General features: G+C 37.5%; 1 protein-coding gene and 1 pseudogene across 1 annotated transcript; one reads left to right on the top strand and one right to left on the bottom strand.

Annotated features, from left to right (window-relative positions):
• The first annotated feature begins 3,594 nt into the window (after positions 1 to 3,594).
• Positions 3,595 to 5,299, top strand: LOC125877425 (cell wall protein DAN4-like). Its single transcript, XM_049558721.1, has one exon. The coding sequence runs from the start codon at positions 3,595 to 3,597 to the stop codon at positions 5,074 to 5,076; it is 1,482 nt and encodes a 493-aa protein (XP_049414678.1). The 3' UTR covers positions 5,077 to 5,299.
• A 12,953-nt stretch (positions 5,300 to 18,252) lies between these two features.
• LOC125877427 (uncharacterized) lies at positions 18,253 to 19,559 on the bottom strand (annotated as a pseudogene).
• Positions 19,560 to 25,902: the final 6,343 nt, after the last annotated feature.

Genomic DNA, 25,902 nt, shown 5'->3' on the forward strand with positions numbered 1-25,902 from the left:
CCGAATCAAACCGACCCGTGAACACCTCTAGTCGTCAATAAAGAGTCGGAGTCGAATCCCACAGGGACTGGTGTATTGTTAAGAATTTATTTAATTAGAGAATTGACTAGCAATTTATTTCAATGAAGTTGAAATAGCAAAGGGGTCGAGAAGCCCACCAATTTTAACAACACTGATTTAAACTCCCTATTGACAAAATTACAATAGTTGATGATTCAAAAAACTAATTAACTTAGGGGCATGGAGATTGAATTTTGATTTCGTTTGGGTTATTGTAGAATTGCTCATTACAATTAATTAATCACAAATAAACTGGGTCGTCATCATTAATGCTAATCTTCTTTCGATCTCAAAGCATCCTTGCATAGAATCTTCTTTCGATCTCATCAACATGTCATTTTAATCAACCCAAAACTTTAGAATTGCAATCAAGTGTACTAAATTGTAGCTATTGATTAGATAACCCACTTATATTGGTCTTTTTTGAGCATCAATGCAAGATCAAAACTAAAATTAAGTTAGCCACCATAATTCATGAATTAATCACTTGGCAATCAGTCAAATTTGTGATTAACAGTCATAAAATAGAGCAATTCAACAAACCCACTAAATTATATCAATGCGCAATCACATTATCACACTCCAAGAGTTTGAAGTTTTAGCCACACATTGCAAAGTGTAAAGAAATTATGCCTTCCATGCAATAAACCATGGGTAACATGAAATTGAACACTTAACAGCAAACCAACTTCAAATCTGGCTTCAATTCACCCAATTCAAGTTTACAACTCTAAGAAATTCGAAACTAAAAGTGTTCTCCCTTAATGTAAAAAATGTTTCTCTCTAAAATGTTCAGACTATTCTTCTCAATTTCTGCATACCCTCTTTCTCTCTCCTCTGGGCTATGTATAGTTTTCTAAAATTTTGCCCAAAAAGTAACTATGTGTCTCATTCGGCGAAGTTAGTTGAGTTCGACATCTACATTCAGTGAATCACCCATCTATCTTCAATTCACCTTTTTCTTCTTTCAGGCTTTAGGTGTTTACCCCTCATTCGGTGATCCCGTTCGAGTTTGCGTTTGTCAATACGAAGGATCGCCGATTTTCACCTCATATCGCCCTTTGGACCATCATTTTATCTGCAAGTACTGTCATATTGGGTGATATCTACTCACTTCACCTTTTCTCTTTCTGTGGGTCACCGTTCTTGTCTCACTTCACCAATTAATCTTTGAGAGTTGACTTAGTGCACTGTCACCTTAGGCGGTCTCAGGTTCTTTTGACGATTCACCCTTCCTGTTAGGTGATTAACAATGCGTATAATACACTTTTTTTTCTACATTTTTTGTCATTCTTTAAAACTGCAATCCTTGTCTTGTTCAATTGCCTTGATAATTGCAATTCATGAATCGTTTACTGGAATAAGATAAAATTAAACATTTAAGTCACTAATTATTGAGCTAAATGAACGTTGAATGAGCGCAAGTGTCACGTATCCCCGACAATAACATCTTCCTTTGCTAACCCCCATAGAAGGTTGTGTCTCCCGTTAATGGATGTTTTATTGGCGGTGTTTGTAAGAAATGGTGACATGGTATTTGTTTGGTGCTTAGACCATCTCCAACCAAACACCAAATTTTACACCAAAAATTTTTTGGTGTAAAATTTGGTGTTTTGGAACTCCAACCCGAACATCAAATTTTACACCATTTTGGTGTGTGAATAGTGTTACATCAAATTAGGTGTAACACTATTCATCACACCAATTCACTTTATTGAATATTTTAATATTATTTCATTATACAAATTTTCTAATTAAACATTATATAAATTGTATATTTTAATTAAATCTCTTATATATTTAATTATTTTTATAATATTAATTTTAGATATAAAAGTTAGTTTTTTTTATAAATTAATTTTTATATATGACTTTTTTAAAAAAAATTAAAAAATTATGTTATAAAATATGGTATAAAATAATTTTATATTAAACGACTATAAAAGAAAATAATATGAATTATATATGGTGAATGTTTTAGAAAGAATTTGTTTTATGATTTAAGAAAATATAAATGAAATAAGAAATAATAATATAATAATGAAGAGAGAAAAATATTCCTTTTTGGTGTAAAATTTGGTACATGGGTTGGAGTTGATTTATACTAAAATAGTACTGACACCAAATTTGGTGTAAATTTTGGTGTTTGGGTTGGCGATGCCCTTAGTAGTATTATATTTACACCAAATTTGGTGTCTGAGTTGAACTTGCGATTTACACAATAAATCCAATACAGTATTTTGGTATATAGAAATATTGGAGATATTTATTCCCTTAACAGAATAATCATCATGGACCAGAACATTATAAAATTGACCAAAGAAGATATCATATCTGGAATCAGTTTGATAACACCTGCAAGAATAACGGAGCCTGGCCATCGGAGATGCCCTTAGTAGTATTATATTTGTGGTGCAAAGAATGTTTATAAATGGCATGTGTGAAAGCAGTTTCAGTTGATGTGCTGATGAAACATTATGGACCGATTGAGAAGACGGGTTTTCTTTGTTTGGTCTTCTTCTGGGGTATACAAGGAGAAACTTGGTTGATCGTCCCTTACCATCTTTACAACTGGAGTATCTTTTATGTCCCTTTGCTTATTATATTATCAAACCTTTTGAACTTTTTCAAATCTCTCAAATACACAAAATATCATATATTTGTGGAGGATTTATCGAAAATAATCTCTATAAAGTATAAAATAAGGGGTAAGAATGTGGGCATGCCATTCTTCCTAAATTTTATTTATGAAATCACACTACATATATTACTTTATTCTTTCAAAACATTTTTTTTCTTGTGAAAAGGAGATTATTATAAATACTAAAACAGCTGATGTGTGTGTGCATATGGAGTATATCAGCGAAAGAAAACAGTAACTATTGCTTATAAATCTGTCGTATTTTCTTGGTGTAATGCTTTGGTCGTTTTAAATTTTCCACTTTAAAATACTAAATTTATTATTATAAATATTAGTTAAGTTAATCACATGAAAAATAAAATTAATTTTCTACTTAGAAGGTAGTAAATTTACTATTATAAATCCTTAGTACTAAGTTATTTTCTTAAAATTTTATTTATATGTGGACTCCATGTTTACTTGACATAATAAAAAAAATATTTTTCCATATAAAAAAGAATAATGATAAATTTGGTTGAGTGATTTTTTATTATTTATACAAATGTTTAAGTTGAGTGATTTTATTTATACAAAAGTTTAAGTTTAGTGATTTTATTGATACAAAATAAAATTCAACAAGTTTAGTAGATAATTTTTCAAAGTTGAGTGATGTTTAGGGATAAATATGGTAGGGCGTATTGTAGAATACATGTGTCTTGCTTGAAGGATTAACTTTAGAAATAGGAGTTGGATATGAATTATGATGGGGAAAAGGTTACTCTTAAAGAAAGCAACTTCCATGATGGGGAAAAGAAGCTAAATAATGTCACAAATGTTGCAAGGTATCAAAAGGCAACCTATTTATATTAGTATCTTGCCTCATTCATTTTGTACAAAAACAACATTCTTGTCAAATGGCAACACGGAGATCATCCTTAAGACTTTCTTGGTCTCAAGATGAATCACCAACCCAATCATCTACTCGACCCAACGCTACAACCACAACCACAACCACAAGCACGACCCTGACTGGTGAAACCCAAATCCCTTTTCAACCCTCTAATATTAACTCTACTGCCACAAATTCTCTGTCTCAAACTACTACCAGACCAAAGATTGGTCAGAGGCCACCATTTATGCCAGCTCCTTCTCCCAAAAATCGGGCATCCAGGAACAAGTCTCAATCTTCATCACCACCTCAAGCAACTAATAAGTCCCGCATAGCTTCACCATCAACTAAGTCCTGGTTGTCTCAATCTCCATCTTCATCTCGCTTATCTCCTCAATCATCCTCCCCAGCACGCAAGACTCCCCAGGTCCTTTCAACTAAAGCAAGCCAAGAGTCTGTTGTAAAAACTCAAATGCAAGAAAAGAATCAGGCACTGCAACACGTCTCTTCCATATCTACAAAGGCACAGACACCCATTCTGGATAAGAAAGAACCAACGGAACAAATGGAGCTCCAAACTAAGAAACTAACCATGTCAGATGCTGTCTCTGAAGCAAAAGTAAGTTTCACAGACAAGACAATGCAACCTTTGGAAGTATCAGTGTTAAAATCCACCAGTAATACTGGTGAATCGTCTAAGTTGCTCAAAGAGTTGACTAGCAACATTCAGGAAATCAAGGAAGTGGTGCACGAGGCAATAGGTAAAGAGTATGGTGCTGGAGAACAAGTTCAACAAAAACAAGCATATATGGTGAAGCAAGAAGAGGCTACTAAAGATCAAAATTTGGTGAACCCTGCTTCTGAGGGAAGACAAACAAGAGCGAGTGCATCTCAGAACAAAACTATATCCACTGGTTCTAGTCAGAAAACTGCAGCATCCAGTGAGCCACATATTCCCCTACACAAAGAGATCAAAGATAACATCTCAAATGTTCTTAATAATGTAGCAGTTGGAGGCGGCAACCAAGAAACTGCAGGAAAAACACCAATGAATGTGATCACTCTTGCAGGTGACAATCGAGGAGCATCTATGCAACTTGAGTCCGACTCATCCACAAAAGGAGGGCGAATCCACATTCATAGAGGATACAAAATCAACCCTGATGCAACCACAGATGGGGAGGGAACAAAATCAAAAGGTGCACATGCTATCGAGGATCAAACAATAGCTGCATTCGTAAATTGCAATGTACAGGGCATCAATAATTCTATTTCATATAACAGTTCCATTACAGAAAGAAATCCAGGTGTACATATGTCGATCCCACGTGTGCCTTCAGAACCTGTACATTCAACAAGACTATTTGAGGCAGAATGCAGCGTTACACCTGCAAGAACAATCAAAAGAAGATGTCTCAGAGGCCTTTTCCTTGAATCAAGTGATTCTGATCCAGATAAACCTCGCCGACATGGTTGTCGCGTTGGATGCAATGATAAGAAAAAATAACAAGATAAATGTTCTACTATAGTTGTTCTTGGCAAGGTAGAAGGAAAAGAGTTCCTTGCATACATATTTAATAAAAAAAATAGTCTGTGGGGTCAAGCAAAATGCAATAATATGTGAGTGATCCATGAAATATGCCTGTTTTAGCAGATTTTGTCACAAAGACAAGAGCAAAAGAATATACTCTCTGTAATTTAAAGGGCAATCATATTTCTTTCAAGTTGAGTAATTAAACATCTATCCAAAGAATATACTCTGTAAATTAAAGACAAAAACCCAGATAAGTATTACTACTTCATTTATCTCTATTTATTTCTCTCACTTTTCTTTTTAGTCTGGTTTAGAAAAAAATATCTTTCCTTTTTTTTGGCAATTTTTTAATTCTACTTTTCACATATTAGCATGTTCAATACCAGAAGATTAAAAGACATTTTGATACATTCTACATATTTTGATTTTAGGACGGCACGATTCAAAAGACTACTATTTACTTTCTTAAACTTCGTGTCAAATAAAACACCAAACAAATAAATTAAAACGAAGGAACTAGGAAGTAATATACAATCTTGCCTCATTCCCAAAATTAAACCCCTTCTTACTCAAGGGATGATTCTGTTGTGGTTTCTAAAAAGAGAAACCACTAAAGATGGATCAACTGTTAAACTAATACTGAAATTCACCTTTTTTGTTATGGTAGAAAAAAGAAAAAAGAAAAAAGAAGAAACAAATTTTAATTGGATGGCTGAGAAAGTATTTACGATTACTGTTAATTCCTTTCTCTTGTTTCTTCATATACTAGATGGGTGATGCCCGTGCATAGCAACAATTTCAAATTTCAAGGACCATTTCAACCTTCACTATAAGATGTAAGATATCTCTTTACTGCAAGCTTTAGTAGATCATCTTTGAACCTGCCTAATATAAAAATCTTTGTAAAGAAAGATGACAAAATCAATAGTGAAAATGTAAGCCTTCAGCAACACATAGTTACTGAAGGTTTACAAAGTTGTTTGTAGAAAAATAGAAGATTAATCTTTCATAGATTTGAGAAGAAAAAGTTATCTTCAATAAAGCTGTATCACAACTATTTATACATGTACTTCTCATTCTATTCTTAGATCTAGAATGTAACTAACTAACAACTTTATAACAAATTTAACTAACTCCTAATTTTAAACTGGAATAGTAGTTACAAACTTTTATTTCTGTCAACACTCCCCCTCAAGCTTGGAGGAGCAAATATGTTTAGAACTCCTAGCTTGGACAATAAGAGCTCATGTTGTACTCTATTTAGTCCTTTGGTTAGAACATCAGCTGGCAGACTTTGAGTTGGTATATAACTGATGTTGATTAACCCTTGTTGCAGCTTCTCTCTAATGAAATGACAATCGATTTCAATATGTTTGGTACGTTCATGATAGACTGGATTGGCTGCTAACTGAATTGCAGATTTGCTATCACTATATATATTTACTGGAAGAGTTATTTCAGCATCCAAACTCCTTAGCAGCCCTACTAACCATACTAACTCAACTACAGTAGATGCCAAACTTCTGTACTCAGCTTCAGCTGAACTCCTTGATATTGTTGTTTGCTTCTTAGCCTTCCAAGACACCATAGACTCTCCTAGCTTGATCACAAATCCAGTCACAAACCTCCTTGTAGTAGGACATGCTACCCAGTCTGCATCACAGTAGGCTGTGATTTCAGTGCCTGAACTGCTGGATAACAACACACCCTGGCCTGGTTGTTTCTTGATGTACTTGACTACTCGTAGGGCAGCATCCATATGGGATTTTTTAGGTTGCTGTAAGAACTGACTTAATGTTTGCACACTAAATGAAATATCAGGTCTAGTCATGTTCAAATATAGAAGCTTTCCAATCAACTTTTGATAGGCACTTGGATCTACAAGCTTGTCTCCTTGATTTTCCTTTGTTTGATCATCATATTGTTTTGATGTTAGCTTGACATTCACATCCATAGGAGTGCCTGATGGCTTAGCACCAGATAATTCAACTTTAGCAATCAGTTGGAGTGCATATTTCCTTTGATGCATAACCATTCCAGCCTCACACCTTGCAAACTCTATTCCAAGAAAAAATCTTAATTCTCCCAAATCCTTCATCTTGAACACTTGTTGTAAGGCTTCTTTTGTTTCCTTAATCAACTCAAGACTACTTCATGTAACCAAGATATCATCAACATATACTAAAATTATTGTAGTTCCTTCAGAGATTTTTCTTGTAAACAGAGAATGATCATGCTGACTTTGATTGAAACTGAGTTTTTGTAATGCCTCTTTAAGCTTTTGATTCCACTGTCTAGGTGCTTGTTTAAGACTATATAGAGACTTTACCAGTCTGCATACTTTCTTCTCCCCCTGACTGGTAAATCCTTATGGCAAGGTCATGTATATTTCATCCTGTAGATCACCATTTAGAAAGGCATTGTACACATCCATTTGATAAATGTGCCATTTCCTTGCCACAACTAAAGCTAGGATAGTTCTTAAGTCACCATCTTTACCACAGGTGAAAAAGTTTCTTTGTAATCTATCCTCTCTTTCTGATTGAATCCTTTTGCCACTAACCTTGCCTTATACCTCTCTACTTCACCAGTAGACTTGTATTTTATTTTGTAGATCCACCTACAACCAATTGCAGTCTTTCCTTTAGGCAATTCAGACAATTCCCAAGTATTGTTACTTTGCAAAGCATGTATTTCAGCCTTCATTGCTTCTATCCACTTTGGATCTTTACTAGCTTCTGCATATGTTGCTGGTTCTTGCAGCATAGATGTTGAAGCTATAAAAGTTTGATAAGGCTTAGACAAATGAGTGTAAGCCACACAATCAGAAATGGGAAACTGTACTTCCTTGTTAATGTTTAATGATACAAAATCCTTCATCCATATAGGTGGATGAACTCCTCTGGCTCTACATTTTCTTGACTTTCATTATCCTCAGGATCAGGTCCTTCTATCATCTTATCTAACACTGGATCATGCTCAGATTCTTCTGGCATATGTCTTTCTTCTTCATACTCAGACCTTATGTTGACATCTCTTGTGACACTGTCACTCCAGTTGACGTTCAGCATTTCCAGACTCACGTCATTTACAAAAGGACCAGCATCATCTGTTGACAATCTGGATATAAATGGAAACACAGACTCTTGAAACCTTACATTTCTACTTACAAAGAAACTCTTGGAAGCCAAATCAAGCAATATATACCCTTTTTGAGTCTCTGAATAACCCATAAGAACTGAGGCTTTGGACCTCGATGCTAATTTGTCACTTTCTGATAAGACCTTAGCATAGCACAAACATCCTAGTACCCTTAGATGTGTTAGCATTGGCTTATTTCCATAGAGCTTCTCATATGGAGATTGTCCTCCTAGTACCTTACTAGGCATCTTATTTATCAAATATGTTGCTGCAAGCACACACTGCCCCCAATATATTAAAGGAATGTTGCCTTCAAACCTTACTGCCCTAGTAACCTCTAACACATGTCTATGCTTCCTTTCTGCCACTCCATTTTGTTGTGGAGTATAAGGACAAGACCTTTGATGTATTATTCCTCTATCTTTGAACATCTTTGTACACACAGAATTTACAAACTCTGACCCATTATCAGATCTTACCTTCTTTACTACTTTACCAAACTGAGTTCTAACAAACTGCAGAAAATATGACAAAGTAACACATACATCTGACTTATTTTTCAACAGAAACAGCCAAGTCATTCTTGAGTAATCATCAATCACTGTAAGAAAGAATCTATTACCATCAAAAGTAGATTGTTTGTATGGACCCCATACGTCCAAATGAATCAAGTCAAAACAATCAGTACTCTTAATACTACTACTTGGAAATACAACTCTTGTTTGTTTTGCACAAGGACACACATTACATTTATTCAAAGCTTTGTTCACAACCTCTGGACTAACAGAAAATAATCTGCTCAATGCATGAGATGACATGTGTCCCAATCTTTTGTGCCATACATTCAATTCTTCTTCTGATAACTGCTTTGCTTCTTTTCCTTTTCCTTCTGCCAAACAGGACTGAAATTGCACCTGACCCTGTGTAAGATTCTTCAACAGCAAATACAACCCAACCTCTTCCTTACCAATCTCCCTTACCTTGCCAGTGTAGAGTTCCTGAAACACACAGAAATGTGGAAAGAAAGTGACTGAGCATCCTAACTCCTTTGTCATCTGACTAACTGACAACAAATTGTATTTGAACTCTGAAATGTGAAATACATTTGTGATTACACTTCTCGGGGAAATTGAGCAGCATCCAGTGTGAGTTACATAGGCTACTTCACCATTAGGCAAGCTTACATGTTTTAGATTCTTGACATTCACTATAGACTCCTTAGTTAACATACCAATATTAGAGCTCATATGGTTGGTGGCAACTATGTCTATAATCCATATCTCATTATGTTCAGAAACCAATAGAGCTTTACTTGCTGAATTAGCCTGAACTCCATGAGATGCAATCCCTGATATGTTTCCACAACCTTGATTCTGGTTAAGCATCTTTAGAATTTGACTGTATTGGTCTTTGGTGAAAGTACAGCCTTGCAGATGATTCTCAATTTCACCCACTGCACTAGTGTTAGCTTGTGATCTTTGACCCTTATCATGAGTGGCATTCCCATAGTTGAATAAAGGATCATTTGACATCCTATCATATGCATCTTTTCTTGTAGTATGAAATTCACTTCCAGTCATGTAAGCATTATGACCTGCTCCATTATTCACTTTTCTCTTCGACTTAAAATCAGGAGGGTATCCTATCAACTTGTAGCATTGTTCTTTAGAATGCCCTTTGTATATGAATAATTCACATATCAACCCCAAGTTCTTCTTGAACCTGTTATGTCCTTGGCTGTTAGACTGACCTCCAGTTCTTGAATACATTGCTAAGGGATCAACCCCAGTAGAACAGATGGAGTTCAGTCCTATATTAACACCACTGGAAGTCAATTTCTGACACTCATCATTCACCACCATAGCATAGGCCTGATTGACTCCAGGAACTGGATTCATCAACAAAATTTGACTTCTTGCCTGTCCAAATGACTTATTCAATCCCATCAGGAATTGATAGAGCTTTTGTCTATTTAGATGTTCAATAAAACCTCTCGACCTCTCACAGTCACATCCAGGAGATGGCATCAAAGTTTCAAATTCATCCCACAATCCTTTAAGCTTTGTAAAATAGACAGACAAAAATTTTGTACCTTGTTGAAGTGTAGCAATTTCTTTATGCAAACTGAAAGTTCTTGACCCATCCAGCTGATCGAATCTTTCTTTCAACTCACTCCAAACCCCTTGGGCAGATGCTGCAAATGTCACTCCTGCTAACGGACTTTTGGACACAGAATTTAGAAGCCAAGAGAGAACTATCGCATTTACTCTTTCTCACTGACCTCCTAACTTTGCACTCACATCATTCTTCCTACAGGTTACATCCACCAGTCCAATTTTGTTTCTTCCAAGCAATGCCAAACGAATAGATCGACTCCACACAACATAGTTTTTGATCCCAAGGAGTTGAAAAGAGATGAGATTAACCCCACTAACATCAACAGAACTTAAGTACAGAGGATGATTATAATCCACTACTTGATTTGCAGGAATCATTGGTGTGGTATTTCCATGACCAGGAACTCCACCATTACCGATCTCAGTATCTTGGCCACCATTGTTTGCCATTGATCTTGCTATTTTTCTTGATTTGTATCGCGGAAGCTTGATGATTCTTTCAGACTCTGATCTTCATAAATCTGATGAATTTTCCAGACTCTGATCTTCAGAAATCTGATGTTATGCACCTGATCTACTCAGACTTTGATCAAGGCTCTGATACCATGAAGGTTTACTGAGTTGTTTATAGAAAAACAGAAGATTAATCTTTCATAGATTTGAGAAGAAAAAGTTATCTTCAATAAAGCTGTATCACAGCTATTTATACATGTACTTCTCATTCTATTCTTAGATCTAGAATGTAACTAACTAACAACTTTATAACAAATTAACTAACTCCTAATTTTAAACTTGAAGAGTAGTTACAGACTTTTATTTCTGTCAACAGTTACCAACATCACATATTCACATTTTCATTAACAGAACTACAGAAAATGAATGTTATCGAGAAAATGATCAAAATAGTCCTTCTGTATAGGGTTTGAATTATTTTGGTCCTTTATCTATGTCATCTTATCTAAATGTTTCAGTTAAAGGCACCATAGCTACCGATTCCCTTCTGTTTATTTTCCTTCCTTTTCATGGAGGGGAAGGGGTTCTTGATAACTTTTCAAGGAACCTAATTACAATCAATCACAAATTATCGCTTTCATTGCCAAATCTGAGAGGATTTTGGGAGCAGAAATCGTAGAAGAAATGGCAAGAAAAAAGAACATGAAGGAGAAGCAATGGCGAAGAAAGAGGGAGGAAGAAGAGTGTGGGACCCACAGTTAAGCTTAACAGTTTTTTTTTATGTTTTCAGTTAGTTTTTAAGGCTAGGACCAAAATGATACTTTTTATGTATATATTAAGGACTATTTAGATAAGATGATATAGATAAATGACCAAAATAATTCAAACCCTATACATGAAAGAATATTTTGATCATTTTCTCATTATCCCTCTATAGCAGATGTTCGGTACTTTTCACTTTCTTTTTTCCACTGTCTATCATAGTAGACACTTTAATAGTCGGTAATGTGTATCATATGGACACAAAAATCATATATACTTCAACTTATTATTATCCTTTTAACTAATATTGTAAGGTTGGAATTGTACAAGTATTAGCCTAGTATCTTTTTCAAAACTGTTGAAGGTTTCATTTTTTTCTGTTACTTATTTTTTTCTCTGTAACTAGTAGTTACTGTGGTTTGTTTGATAATATCATGGATGTAATTTTCAAATACTTTGTACCACTGCTAAGTGTAAAATGCATGCATCATGGTGCATCCGTTGAGCTTATTGACTTATCAATTATTAGGAGCGAGGTCATCGATCTTATTCTACTATAGCTCTTCGTCTTGCCGGCCATATCATGACATGATATAAGAACGCTGATGATTGTAAATGTTGGAATGTATGCGTCCATTAATGAGCACAGGACCAGGTCCTTTAGTACAGTTTGAAAAATACAATAACACTCCGTGTGTATATAAAAATACAATATAACACTGTGGGAATTTCTCTAACTGACACGCTGCCAGAACTATCCTATACTTTGCCAAGGTATAAGACCTCTCAACTAAGTGGATCCACTAGTATGTGATAAAAAGTACTAAGGAATCATTTAACAAGTACGACCCTTTTTACCTACGTCGGCTACATGATTTATGGAGACTTGAGTTATCTGAACTCGTCCCTTATCGGTGCTCAATACTACTCCCAAAATATACTCAGCTCATATGTTTTAAAAACATAACCCTTGAGGTTATTACTCAAAATCTTTCTCTAAAACAAGATGTTACGCAACTGCTCAAAACTCTTTTGGAAATCTCAGTTTCCTCCTCTTTTAAATGTGAAAACATTTACTCTTGGGAATACTTAGTTCCCATATATCATTTTAAGGAAAATGAACTCGACTCTACTCTTTCTCAACTCAAGTGCACAAGTTTTAAAACAAGTTTAGAAAAAGTTGTAAAAGACTTCTCAAAATAGGGTTCATGCCGAATGATGGATGTGAACGACTCCATTCAAGGTTTTCAATAACCATACAAAGAACTCGATACTCGGAACTCAACGACTCAGAACTCAAAAAATTCAATGATACTACTCATTTCAAAAATGCTCAACTCATAAGGTTCATGCAGAATTATGGGCATGAAAAACTCAACTCAAGGACTCAATGATACTCCTCATCTCATGATTTCTCGACTCATATGGTTCATGTGGAATTATGGGCATGAACTACTCAACTTAAGGTCTTCATGGGCAACATGTAATAGTTCCATGATTAGGAATATATTTGTTGCTCCCAATTATACATGCAAGTGTACGTGGTCGCGCAAGTAATGTAGATTCTTAAAGAAACGAGTTATCGTTCCCAAGGGACTTATGATCAATTTATTTTAAACGCTCAATTCTACAAATAAAAGTAATAGTAACCTTTTCAAGAGTTAATGATTGATTGTTAACTACTACAACTTTCGCAATAAATAAAACTAACCAAGATTAAACGACTTAAAGATGATGTTTCAAGCAAGTAAAAGACAATTCCAGGGCTGCAACATGTATTGAATCTCATGTATCATATTATCGGCTTAGAACTAATTTCAGTTGTCAAGTTACTGGTTTATACGGTTAATTGTATGAGTCGGGCTACACACCTCTAGTCGCCTACTCCAATTAGCTATCTAACTACATCGTTGAGCGGGAATAAATAGACTAACTGGCGAGCATTTATATTTCATTCTATTTCGTAACCAAGCAAGTTGTTCATCTGGGTGTCACTCCTAAACACAAATCACCTCAATCAAATGGGTCGATCGAGCTCTCTATATTCTCTGGTCTATCTAATCCCTCCTCTCTCGATTTTAAAATTAGACAATGTATTTATCTTATGGTGATCAAGTATAAAATACTAAAACAAAAATATAGAAGTAACTGATAATGACAACCAAGAATTAATTCATAAAGCCTTTAGTAATCAACAATCCATTCGTAGCTACAGCCCCAGAACTAGGGCGTTTAGCCACTCATACTATTAGAATACCACAAAATACAATTGTTCATGCAATTTCTGGAAAATAGAAGAGTTAGAAGATCAAAACCTATTGCAAATGTAGATACTTGCTCTTCCACACCAATAAAAAGTCGAACCCAAACAATGGAGCCCTAAGGGTCTATTTATAATAGTTAGGAACAATAGAGTCGAATTCTACTTCAACTAGGAGTTCTTTTTAAATCAACTTTCGCCAAAACTTTGCACAATACTGGGGCATCGCGCCCAATTCGCGCCTGGCAGGCTGGTGCACTGCACTGCCAGTGCGCCCAAAAGTGGCCTCACTCAACTGGAGCTTGGCGCGTCGCGCCCTTGCTGCTCTAGTGGTGCTGGGGTGCCGCGCCTGATGTTTGCTCCTGGCGTCGCTTTTCATCTTTAACTCCCTTTTCTTCCTTGACTCAATCACTTCCCTTGGAACCCTGGAAAATTGCTAATCATGTATGTTAAAATGCAATCATCGCAATCTTAAGCGAAAATATGCTAGTTAGATTAGTGAATGTCCTAAAACTTACGTTAAAGATGGGTAATTTGTAGTAATGGGACATATAAATATTCCCAAGATCACTACCCCACACTTAAACATTTGTTAGTCCTCGAACAAACTCTATCTTATCAAATCACATTCTTAAACCTTGGACTCCTCACCTCGCTTTACAATCGGCCAAACACATTTAATCACGATCTTGTGGCACACACTACATGCAATAATTTCAACTCTTTCTTATAGTCTACCAATCAACAATTCACAACCTTGATGAATGAATCTTCTCAACTAATTCTGGGCTAATGCAATATCATAGAAACAAGACAAATAAGATTAAGCACCAAATATATTTCGTGAATGCCCTCACCACTTTAAGTATAGCCTTTCTTTCATACCAACAACAATGCATTTCAATCATAAGGCTATTTTTTTTATAAAATTCACTCTCACACTCACAAATGAAGTTTTTACATATCCTAACATGCCATAAGCTTGCCCTTGGTGTACTTTAATTTTCACAAACTGTTACTTATAGAATCAAGAGGACTTTCATTCGGTTGTAATGTTGGCTTTAGGTAAGGGAGGATACATTTGGGTAAAATTAGTGACTCATCATCCCTAATGCACATGTTTTGTTTTCCTTGCTAACATTCACAACTCTTTCTTCCCCTTTGATTTCCCCATTAGATGTTTTCCAATTGAATTTAACACCTTGCCTTCATTTTCACTTGAGCCTTCTTTTTGCACACACCCCTTTTTCTCTCCTCTTATTTATATAAAAAAAAATTTCACACTTAACAAGAGCCACCCAAAACCTATCGATTTTACTCGAATTAAGGTGCATGTTGTCCTTGTAAGGACAAGGGCCATTATTAAGGTATTTTTTTCCGGATTAGCCACCTTTGACTTAGGCTTTTTAGCCTTGGTCGAAGTGCACAATGTCCCAAGGGACCATGGCCAATCACAAACTTTTAGGACTTATGGGGTATCAATTGTCTACCTATCTCTTTCTTCTCCACAAAACCAAGCATTTCCACATTATCCATTTTAACCAAAGTTATCATTTTCTTCAACTCAACATAGTGCATTAAGGATTACTTTGGATCAAACTAATGGTATCAATAAAAAGGGATTCGGCTCAATTCAGTGGGTTAGAACAAAATCAAGGCTACACGGCTGAATGAGGCTAAGCTAGGGATATTTTATTTGGAGGCACATAAGGAAATTCAAACTTGGCTATTCAAAGAAACACCTCAATCTTATTCTATAATTCACACAAGTTACTCCTTAGGCACACCTGGGGCAAGTTCTAAATGTTATTCAATACAAAAACTAAGCAAATATTCTCCACACATGGCATCACAACACACATAAGGACCCAATACTTGTAGCATGCTCACATAAATTGCATTACGGTGTTTCCACACAATTAGCCCATATTCTTTATTTTCCATTTAGAGTCAAGACAAAGAGATTATGTTTGTTTTCAAGGTCACCATTTAAATATTCCAAACAAAGTGCTACCACCCATGACGTCTAGCCAACTATCAAGATAAGATTTCAAAGTGCCAAGGAGGTCGATTTCAACTTTTCTACTCCTAGTGACTAATTTTCCCTTAAGACGGTCGTCATCCATCCATCATTGGGAATTGTCACTCCTACAATGACTTTAAGACGCAACAAAACTAAACAAACTATTCCTAGTCGGTTCAATGGGACTATCCTCGGGAAAAGAACCAAAAACAAAATGCAAGGAACCCTTCTAAAAATTAAAAAGACTCGATAAAGCAGTAAACTATGTACAATGAAGTTCAACTTCCACCCCACACTTAAACAAAACACTGTCCTCAGTGTGCAAAATAAAACAAAGTGCAAAGGTAAAAGAGAACTCCCTGTTGGCCTCTAGGCTACGTGCTTCAAATCAGCGGGTTGCCACATTAGTGGAAAAATCCATAGCCATCGAGGCTGCATTACCATCTCCATCACCCGCATCAGTATCATCATCTCTGGGGCTAGTATCATCTGACTCATCCTCCTCCAAGCCATCCTCCTCATCAGCAGTGGCATCCTCATTAGCAGTGGCATCATCATCATCAATGGATTCTTGGAAAGCCGACCCTATTTGACACATGTACATCGCGCTATCCGTCAAAGGGTAACGCTCCGCTAGTGTCTCCATTTCATCATCAGTCACCGGACGACCACCTATCCACAGTTGTAACTCAGCCATTCCAAACATACGACCCATCCAACTATCATCACGAGCTTGCCTATCAATAACAGTCAACACGGGCCCGTGGGATGGATCGTGCGCTTTAGTGTGTGTGACATCAACCAAGTAGCACACTAGATGAGGGGCGAGGGGGGGGGGGAACACATCATGAACCTCCTCCTCAATCAGTAATGCCTGTAGGTACCCAGTAATGATGCTCCCATAATAGAAACGCCATCTCTTATTGGTCCTAAACTTAAGCATGTTTTGCTTCAAAATAGCTCCAACATTCACCGGCAAACCCTTCATTAAACGGTATATTAGCACCACTCTCTCCCTAATGACATCAGTCGTATGCTTACACGAGACTAAGGTGCTACACATAATTTTTAACCAATTGCGAGCCTCCAAATTGAAGTGACCATAGTGAAGAGCCAAATGACGTCCCGTGTCTCTAACCCTATCCCACCGCGCAACAGAATTCACCCCACACAAAGTATGCCTAATATTACGATAAGGTGGTCTTTCAGTCATAACCAGAAAATCAACATTGTCACAATTTGGAGTACCCAAAAATTCATTTAGTGCTTCGACATAAAATCTCACCTAACTATCCCTAATGAACCCTTTATTTATCACAACACAATGTGTATTCCAATTCACATAAAATTCATGAACTAATCTTAAATTGTACTCACCTTGATCCATAAAGATATATTGGAGTTCCAAAGCATTGATTTTGGCGAGAATGTTGGGAAATTCCTGTCGCAATAGCCCCTCATCTACATACTTATCACCTAAGTACTTGGATTCTTGTTGACATTTGTACCAATCCTTTCCATAGTGCATTACAGCTTACCCGCCGAATTTTTGGGGCAGCAAATTATTGGGTTCCCGACTAGAACTTTTGGCAACCGCTCATTTCCTACTCCTCTTAGTACCCGAACCACTAGCAACATTCTTACCCTTGGAATTAATGGAGGAATTTGGGATTTTGGGGAAGAAAAGAAGTGGAGAAGAAGAAGAACTTTTGGGTTTAGAGAGAGAGAATTTAGAAAAGTAGGTTTATTTGGGTAGGTGGAGGAGTTAAAAGGTTGGATTTTTAGTGGGTCCCACGAATTTCCCAAGAATTTTCTGAAAATTTTACTCACCAGAGTCGGGGGCGGCGCGTCCAAATCGCGCCTGGAAGGCAGGGGCGACACGCTGCCAGTATGCCCAAAATGGGTCGCAGTCGCTTGCCCTTGGCGCGGTGCGCCCATTATGCACCTGCCATCGACGTTCTATGGGGGGACTAGCACGATGGTGGAGCGTTGCGCTGCCAGTTCGCCAAAAAGAGGCCCCAGTAAGTTTGCCTTGGCGTGGCGCGCCCTAATTGGTCCCAAACTGCATTTTTCAACATATTTCCTCTATTTTCGGGTGATTCCTCCTCCTATGACCTGCACATAAACCAAACAATGTGACATTATAATGGTGGGTTGCCTCCCACCCATCGCCTTAGTTTTGATCGTGGCAAGACTCATCTTTTTGTATTTTTCTTTATAATTTCTAAAGTCCTATCTAAATAACAAACTAAGAAAATAAAAACTCTACACCTAGAAATTTGAAACTAAGCTAAAATTTCAAAATTAAGCAAAACTACTACCTATTACATATCATTCACGGGTTTCCTCCCGTGTAGCGCTTGATTTAACGTCGCGGCACGATGCAACTTAGATCATTCATCATTTAGCTCAAGAGCCTCCCGATCACGCTCCGAGTCTACACCAAAGTAGTGTTTCACTCTTTGCCCATTTACCAAGAACGTAGGGCCAGTCTCACCTTTAAGTTCAACAGCTCTATGTTGTGTCATTCTTACCACTTTGAAAAGACCACTACATTTAGACCTTAGTTTTCCGGGGAATAGCCTCAATCTAGAGTTAAAGAGTAGTACCTTTTCTCCCGGAGTGAAAGTTCGAGAAACTATGTGTTTGTCATGCCACCTCTTCGTCTTTTCTTTGTAAAGCTTGGCATTCTCATACGCGTGGAGCCTAAACTCTTCAAGTTCATGCAACTAATTCACTCTTTTTCTACCGGCCAGCTCGAGGTCCAAATTTAACCTCTTAATTGCCCAATAAGCTTGGTGTTCTAATTCCACCGGAAGATGACATGCTTTCCCAAATACCATGTGATAGGGAGAAGTCCCTATGGGTGTGTTATACGCAGCCCGATATGCCCACAACGCATCATCCAACTTCTCAGACCAATCTTTCCTCTATGCATTCACCATTTTCTGCAAAATTTGTTTCACTTCTCTGTTCGAAACCTCCACTTGGCCACTCATTTGAGGATGGTAAGTTGTAGCAACCTTGTGACGACTTCCATACTTAGCAAGAAGCTTCTTAACTAGATGGTTAATGAAATGCTTACCTCCATCACTTATGATTCCCCTTGGAGTGCCAAAGCGAGTGAAGATGTACTTCTTGATGATCTTTATCACCACCCTTGAATCATTCGAAGGAAGAACGACAACCTCAACCCATTTACTCACATAATCAATAGCCACAAAAATGTATTGGTTTCACTAGATGGAGAGAATGGACCCATGAAGTCAATACCACACATATCAAAGATTTCCACCTCCAAAATGTTACTTAGCGGCATCTTATGTCTTCTTGAAATAGTACCCAACCTTTGGAATTTATCACAACCCTTCACAAAAGTAATAGAATCTTTAAATAACGAGGGCCAAAAGAAACTAGATTGTAGTACCTTATGAGCAGTGCACTTTCCTCCATGGTGACCTCCATATGGGCTAGCATGACAACTTTCGAGCACTTTGTGAACCTCATACTCCAGAATGCATCTTCTCACCACCTGGTCCACACCTTGCTTGAACAAGAACGATTCATCCCATATATAGAACTTTGCATCATGATGGAGCTTTTTCTTTTGTTGGGTGGTTGCACCCGGAGGATAATCTCCACTTACCATTAAATTTACAATGTCTGTATACCATGGCACTTGAGAGATATCTAATGCCATCAATTGTTCATCCGGAAACTCTTCCTGAATTTGCTTACCTTCATTCACATGGGAAAAATCTTCCAACTTGGACAAGTGATCCGCTATTTGATTTTCAGTACCTTTCCTATCTTTGATCTCGCAAGGTCAAATTCTTGGAGAAGCAATATCCATCAAATCAGCCGTGGTTTAGTATCCTTCTTGTTGAATAGGTACCTAATAATTGCATGGTCAGTAAAAAAAATCACTTTAGTACCTACCAAATACGATCTGAACTTGTCGAAGGCGAACACTAGAGCTAGCATCTCCTTTTCAGTCACTGTGTAATTAGCTTGTGTAGAGTCAAGGGTCTTGCTTGCATAATAGATAGAGTGGAACACTTTATTCTTTCTTTGTCCCAACACTGCACCTATTGCTACGTCGCTTGCATCACACATGAGTTCAAATGGTAATCCCCAATCAGGAGCAATTAAGATGGGAGCTTCAATTAAGTTCCTCTTCAACATCGCAAAAACTTTCAAGCACATCTCATCAAAATCAAACTTCACCTCCTTCTCCAAGAGACTGCACATAGGTCTTGCAATCTTGGAAAAATCCTTGATGAATCGCCTGTAAAATCTTGTATGACCAAGAAAACTACGCACCACTTTTTACAGAAATGGGAGGGGGAAATTTTTCAATAACTTCTACCTTGGCCTTATCAACCTCTAAACCAGACATAGACACCTTGTGTCCTAGCACTATCCCTTCTCTAACCAAAAAATGACACTTTTCCCAATTTAGAACTAAGTTAGTGTCCTCACATCTAGCAAGTACTTTATCAAGATTCCAGAGACATACCTCAAAAGACTTCCCAAAGACGGAGAAATAATCCATGAAAACCTCTACAAAGTCTTCCACCATATCATGAAAAATGGCCATCATACACCTTTGAAAAGTCGCCGGTGCATTGCAAAGTTCGAATGGCATGCGTTTGAAAGCATATGTACCATAAGGACAAGTGAACGTGGTCTTTTCCTAATCCTCGAGGGCAATTAAGATCTGGTTGTAACTGGAATACCCATCTAAGAAGCAATAGTACTCTTGCCCTGATAGTCAGTCAAGCATCTGATAAATAAAGGGAACGGGGTAGTGATCTTTTCGGGTAGCATTATTTAGTTTTCGGTAATCAATACAAATTCTCCACCCGGTCACTGTTCTAGTAGGAATCAACTCATTCTTTTTGTTCCTTACCACAATCATACCTCCCTTCTTAGGAACACATTGCACCAGACTTACCCATTTACTATCAGAGATCGGGTAAACAATTCCAGCATCTAGCCACTTTATTACTTCCTTTCTCACCACTTCTTTCATAAAAGGATTTAGTCGACGTTGATGTTGTGCACTTGGTTTATGATCCTCTTCCATGTAGATTCTGTGCATACATAACGCCGGACTAATCCCATGAATATCAACCATCTGCCATCCAATTGCCTTCATTCTCCACTTTAGGATCCTCAATGCCGCATCAACCTGTATTTCAGACAACTATGCAGAAAGTATAACATGCAAAGTTTCATTAGTACCCAAAAATTCATACCTGATGTTGGCCGGCAGTGTTTTCAGTTCTAGCTTGGCGGCTTCTTTGATGGAGGGTTTGGGTGGTGGCCCTAACTCACGATCTAATGGCTCCACTTTATGCTTGTGAGCCTCTATGATTGCCAGATTCAAACATGTCTCTATCTCTTGGGCCTCGCTATATCCATCTACTCCACAACCTACTAACACTTTCTCTAAGGGATCTTCGGGCACCACTACTTGTGATTCTACTATTCGATCAACCACAGTAATAACATACAATTCTTCATAAATAGAAGACAATTTTAAAGCGCGATAAACATCAAATACCTCTACCTTATCATGTACCCTCATAGTCAATTGACCAGCTGCTACATCAATCAATGCCCTACCCATGGCCAAGAACGGACGTCCCAAAATGAATGGAACTTCAGAATTGGGTTCAAAATCTAAGACCACAAAATCCACAGGAAAAATCAAAGAACGTACTTGAACTAACACATCTTCTACCACCCCCTCTGGCCTAGCAATTGATCTATCAGCAAGTTGGAGAATAACAATGGTTCATTTTGGACTACCCAACCCATGCTTTTGATACAATGACAAGGGCATCAGATTTATACTTGCCCCTAAATTACACAATCCGCGAGCATGAACACTTTTCCCAATAGTAATCTGCACAGTAAAACTACTTGGCTCTTTTAACCTTTTGGGTAGTCTATTTTGGATCCTAGAGCTGCACTCCTCAGTAAGTGCTACAGTTTCATACTCCGTGAGCCTCCTCTTGCTAGTCACAATGTCCTTCACATATTTAGCATACTTCGGGATACCCTGCAAAATGTCAACCAAAGGCAGATTAATGTGAACCTGTTTAAGGAGAGAGAGAAACTTACCGAAGCATTCTTCTTTTTGAGCCTTTGTGGAACAGATGTGGTAATTTCTTTTGAGGAACGGGTACCTCAACATTGGAGCATTTTACTACCTCTTCCACTTTCTTTTCTTTGGTACTTACCTCAGTATCTCTCTTCTTTGGAGCTAGTTCCTCTAATTGTAACCCACTCCTAGTACTTACCGCATGCAATTGCTTTGGGTTGGGTTCAGTATCACCGGGCAGCCCACCTTGGGGACGCAAGTTCTGAGAATTAGCTACTTGTGCAACTTGTTTCTCTAAACTCATTTGGGACATTTGGATGTTTTTGATGTTCTCATCTTGCTTATCTATTCTAGCATTTAATTTGGTCCCTATTTCAGTCATGAGCTTTTGGAGTAGCTCTTCATTGGTCATCCCCATTTTTGGTGCACTATGATTTGTGCCTTGGTCAGGATTTTGGTATTGTTGCCCAGCCCCTTGAGAACGGTATTGGTTAGCCCCTTGCGCCTGATTTTGGTTTTGGTTCCCACCCTATGAGAAGTTAGGATGGTTCCTCCAACTAGGGTTGCAAGTGTTACCATAATTTTGCTGAACTCCACCCCTTTGCGCATTTCCCACATAATTTACGAAATTCGGGTTTGCCTCACATTTCTCAGTTTCACGAGTTCCACTACCACATACCTCACACCAATTGGCTGCCTGTTGTATAACGTTTACCGGTGCCTGATTTAGAGCCATCTGTTTAAAATGTAGGGCCATGTTATGTTGCATTGCATCTAATTTGACATTTATGGCAGTAACTTGGTCTACATCTAAAATCCCTGCAGCCTTTTGGGTTGTGGTTCTAGACATTTCCCCTTCATACCCTTGGTTCCCTTCAGAAAGTTTATAGAGTAAGTCGAAGAACTCTTCACTTGTTCTAGATAAGGCCTGTCCACCTGCTGCACTATTAAGAAGTGCACGAGAATTATAATCTAAACCCTCAAAGAAAGTATGAGTAAGTACCTCATTAGTTTGCATGTGGCGTGGGCAAGAATTTAACATTTGTTTGAAACGCGCCCATGCTTGGTACATGCCCTCCCCTTGCTTTTGAATAAAGGTTATTATCTCACCCCTCAGCTTAGCAGTTTTCTTGGATGGGAAGAATCGACTCAAGAACTTCTTTGCTAGACAATCCCAAGTAGTGATGGAGTTTGGTGGTTCAAAATCTAACCAACGCCTTGCGGCTCTTAATAATGAGTATGGGAACAACATCAGCCTCACATAGTCCGATGAGACTTCAATTGGGATGTATGTATCAATAATATCTACGAAGTTCCTAAGATGGATTTGAGGATCCTCATGGGGGAGACCAGTGAATTGCCCATTAGAATGGAGGATTTGTACCATGTTTTGCTTTAGTTCAAATCTACCCCCCGGTGGAGGTTTCCTAATACTAGATGCCAAATTGGTTGTGAGTGGGACTGCCACATCATGGACTGGTCTTGCGGGTATGATAGGGGGTATGGCTTGGTTATTCACGTTCCCTCCGTTATTCGGGTTTCCTTGATTGTTCACATTTTTCAGGTTATTCACGTTGTCTTGATTATTATCATCAACGTTTCCCAGCGGACCTAACCCTAATTCTCCAGGTCGTCTTTGATTCGTCATTTTCCTGCGCTGGCGTAAAACTCTTTCAAGTTTGTTGTAAGGTTCGACAAGATCTCCTTTTCCAGCCAAACATGAAAATCAAGTGCATGCAATAAACAAGCTAAGATCAAGTAATTAATATCTAAATAATCTAATTGTAGACTTAAGAAGATTGAATATAAATCAATTTCTAAGTCCCCGGCAACGGCGCCAAAAACTTGTTGCTCCCAATTATACACGCAAGTGTATGTGGTCGCGCAAGTAATATATATTCTTAAAGAAACGAGTTATCGTTCCCAAGGGACTTATGATCAATTTATATTAAACACTCAATTCTACAAATATAAGTAACAGTAACCTTTTCAAGAGTTAGTGATTGATTGTTAACTACTACTACTTTCGCAATAAATAAAAGTAACCAAGATTGAACGACTTAAAGATGATGTTTCAAGCAAGTAAAAGACAATTCCAGGGCTGCAGCATGTATTGAATCTCATGTATCATATTATCGGCTTAGAGCTAATTTCAGTTGTCAAGTTACTGGTTTATACGGTTAATTGTATGAGTCGGGCTACACACCTCTAGTTGCCTACTCCAATTGGCTATCTAACCACATCGTTGAGCGGGGATAAATAGACTAACTGGTGAGCATTTATATTTCATCCTATTTCGTAACCAAGCAAGTTGTTTGTCTAGGCGTCACTCCTAAACACAAATCACCTCAATCAAATGGGTCGATCGAGCTCTCTATATTCTCTGGTCTATCTAATCCCTCCTCTCTCGATTTTAAGATTAGACAATGTATTTATCTTATGGTGATCAAGCAAAAAATACTAAAACAAGATTATAGAAGTAACTTATAATGACAACCAAGAATTAATTCATAAAGACTTTAATAATCAACAATCCATTTGTAGCTACAACCCCAGAACTATGGCGTTTAGCCACTCATACTATTAGAAAACCACAAAATACAATTGTTTATGCGATTTCCGGAAAATAGAAGAGTTAGAAGATCAAAACCTATTATGAACGTAGATACTTGCTCTTGCACACTAATAAAAAGTCGAACCCTAACAATGGAGCCCTAAGGGTCTATTTATAATAGTTAGGAACAATAGAGTCAAATTCTACTTCAACTAGGAGACCTTTTTAAATCAAATTTCGCCAAAACTTCGCACAAGACTGGGGCATCACGCCCAATTCGCACCTGGCAGGCTGGCGCGCCGCGCTGCCAATGCGCCCAAAAGTGGCCTCAATCAACTGGAGCTTGGCGCATCGCGCCCTTGCTGCGCTAGTGGTGCTGGGGCGCCGCGCCTGATGTTTGCTCCTGGCATCGCTTTTCATCTTTAACTCCTTTTTCTTCCTTGACTCAATCACTTCCCTTAGGAACCCTGCAAAATTGCTAATCATGTATGTTAGAATGCAATCATCGCAATCTTAAGCCAAAATATGCTAGTTAGATTAGTGAATGTCCTAAAACTTACGTTAAAGATGGGGAATTTGTAGTAATTGAGCATATAAATATGCCCAAGATCAATAATCTCAGAAGAGTTAGGAACTCAATACTCTAGACTTAGAACTTGAATATACTACTCCTCTCAAAAGTACTCAATTTATGAAGTTATGCGGAATTTATGGGCATGAACGACTCGACTCGAGGGTCTACATAACCATATGGAACTCATGTATCCGACTACTACAAAAATAGGGTTTAGCGACATTTATTTTGCAGCAATAACCTAATTGCCGCTAATGTATTCACTCGAGGCAAAATATCAACAGCTAATGTATAATGGCCAGCAATAAGTACACTTTTACTAGCAAATTAAAAGAATAGCCGGAAAACATATTTTATTCTAAAAATGAAAAACTCCCGCTGCACAAATCCTTTTCCTTTTTTAATTAAAAAACCTCTCGCCTTCTGCAAACAAAAGTTCGCGTAATATGGAAAAATCACTAACCTAGAAGTCCAGTGACCTAATTATCAAAGCAGCGACATCAAGAAACCTATTCCGTCATAATACTATGTCCTAAATCACAGTATTCAGGTGTGTAGAATGTTCTTCTCCAAAATCTGGGCGATAAATGTTGCCTCCTCTGTTTCTGTCTCTATAGGTCTGTATCTGATTCCTTTTCTGTGTATTGCTGTTTCTCTATTGATCTCCTTTCAGATTTTAGCACTCTATTTTTTGTATTATCATGTTCATTAATCTCGGTTTGCAAAGTTGTGATGGTGATCGCTGAATTCTATTAATTTAATTGCAACTTATTAAATCTATTCCTCTATTTTCCCTATTGTTT

The sequence above is a fragment of the Solanum stenotomum genome, chromosome 9 (assembly GCF_019186545.1).
Source record: "Solanum stenotomum isolate F172 chromosome 9, ASM1918654v1, whole genome shotgun sequence".
NCBI lineage: Eukaryota > Viridiplantae > Streptophyta > Magnoliopsida > Solanales > Solanaceae > Solanum > Solanum stenotomum.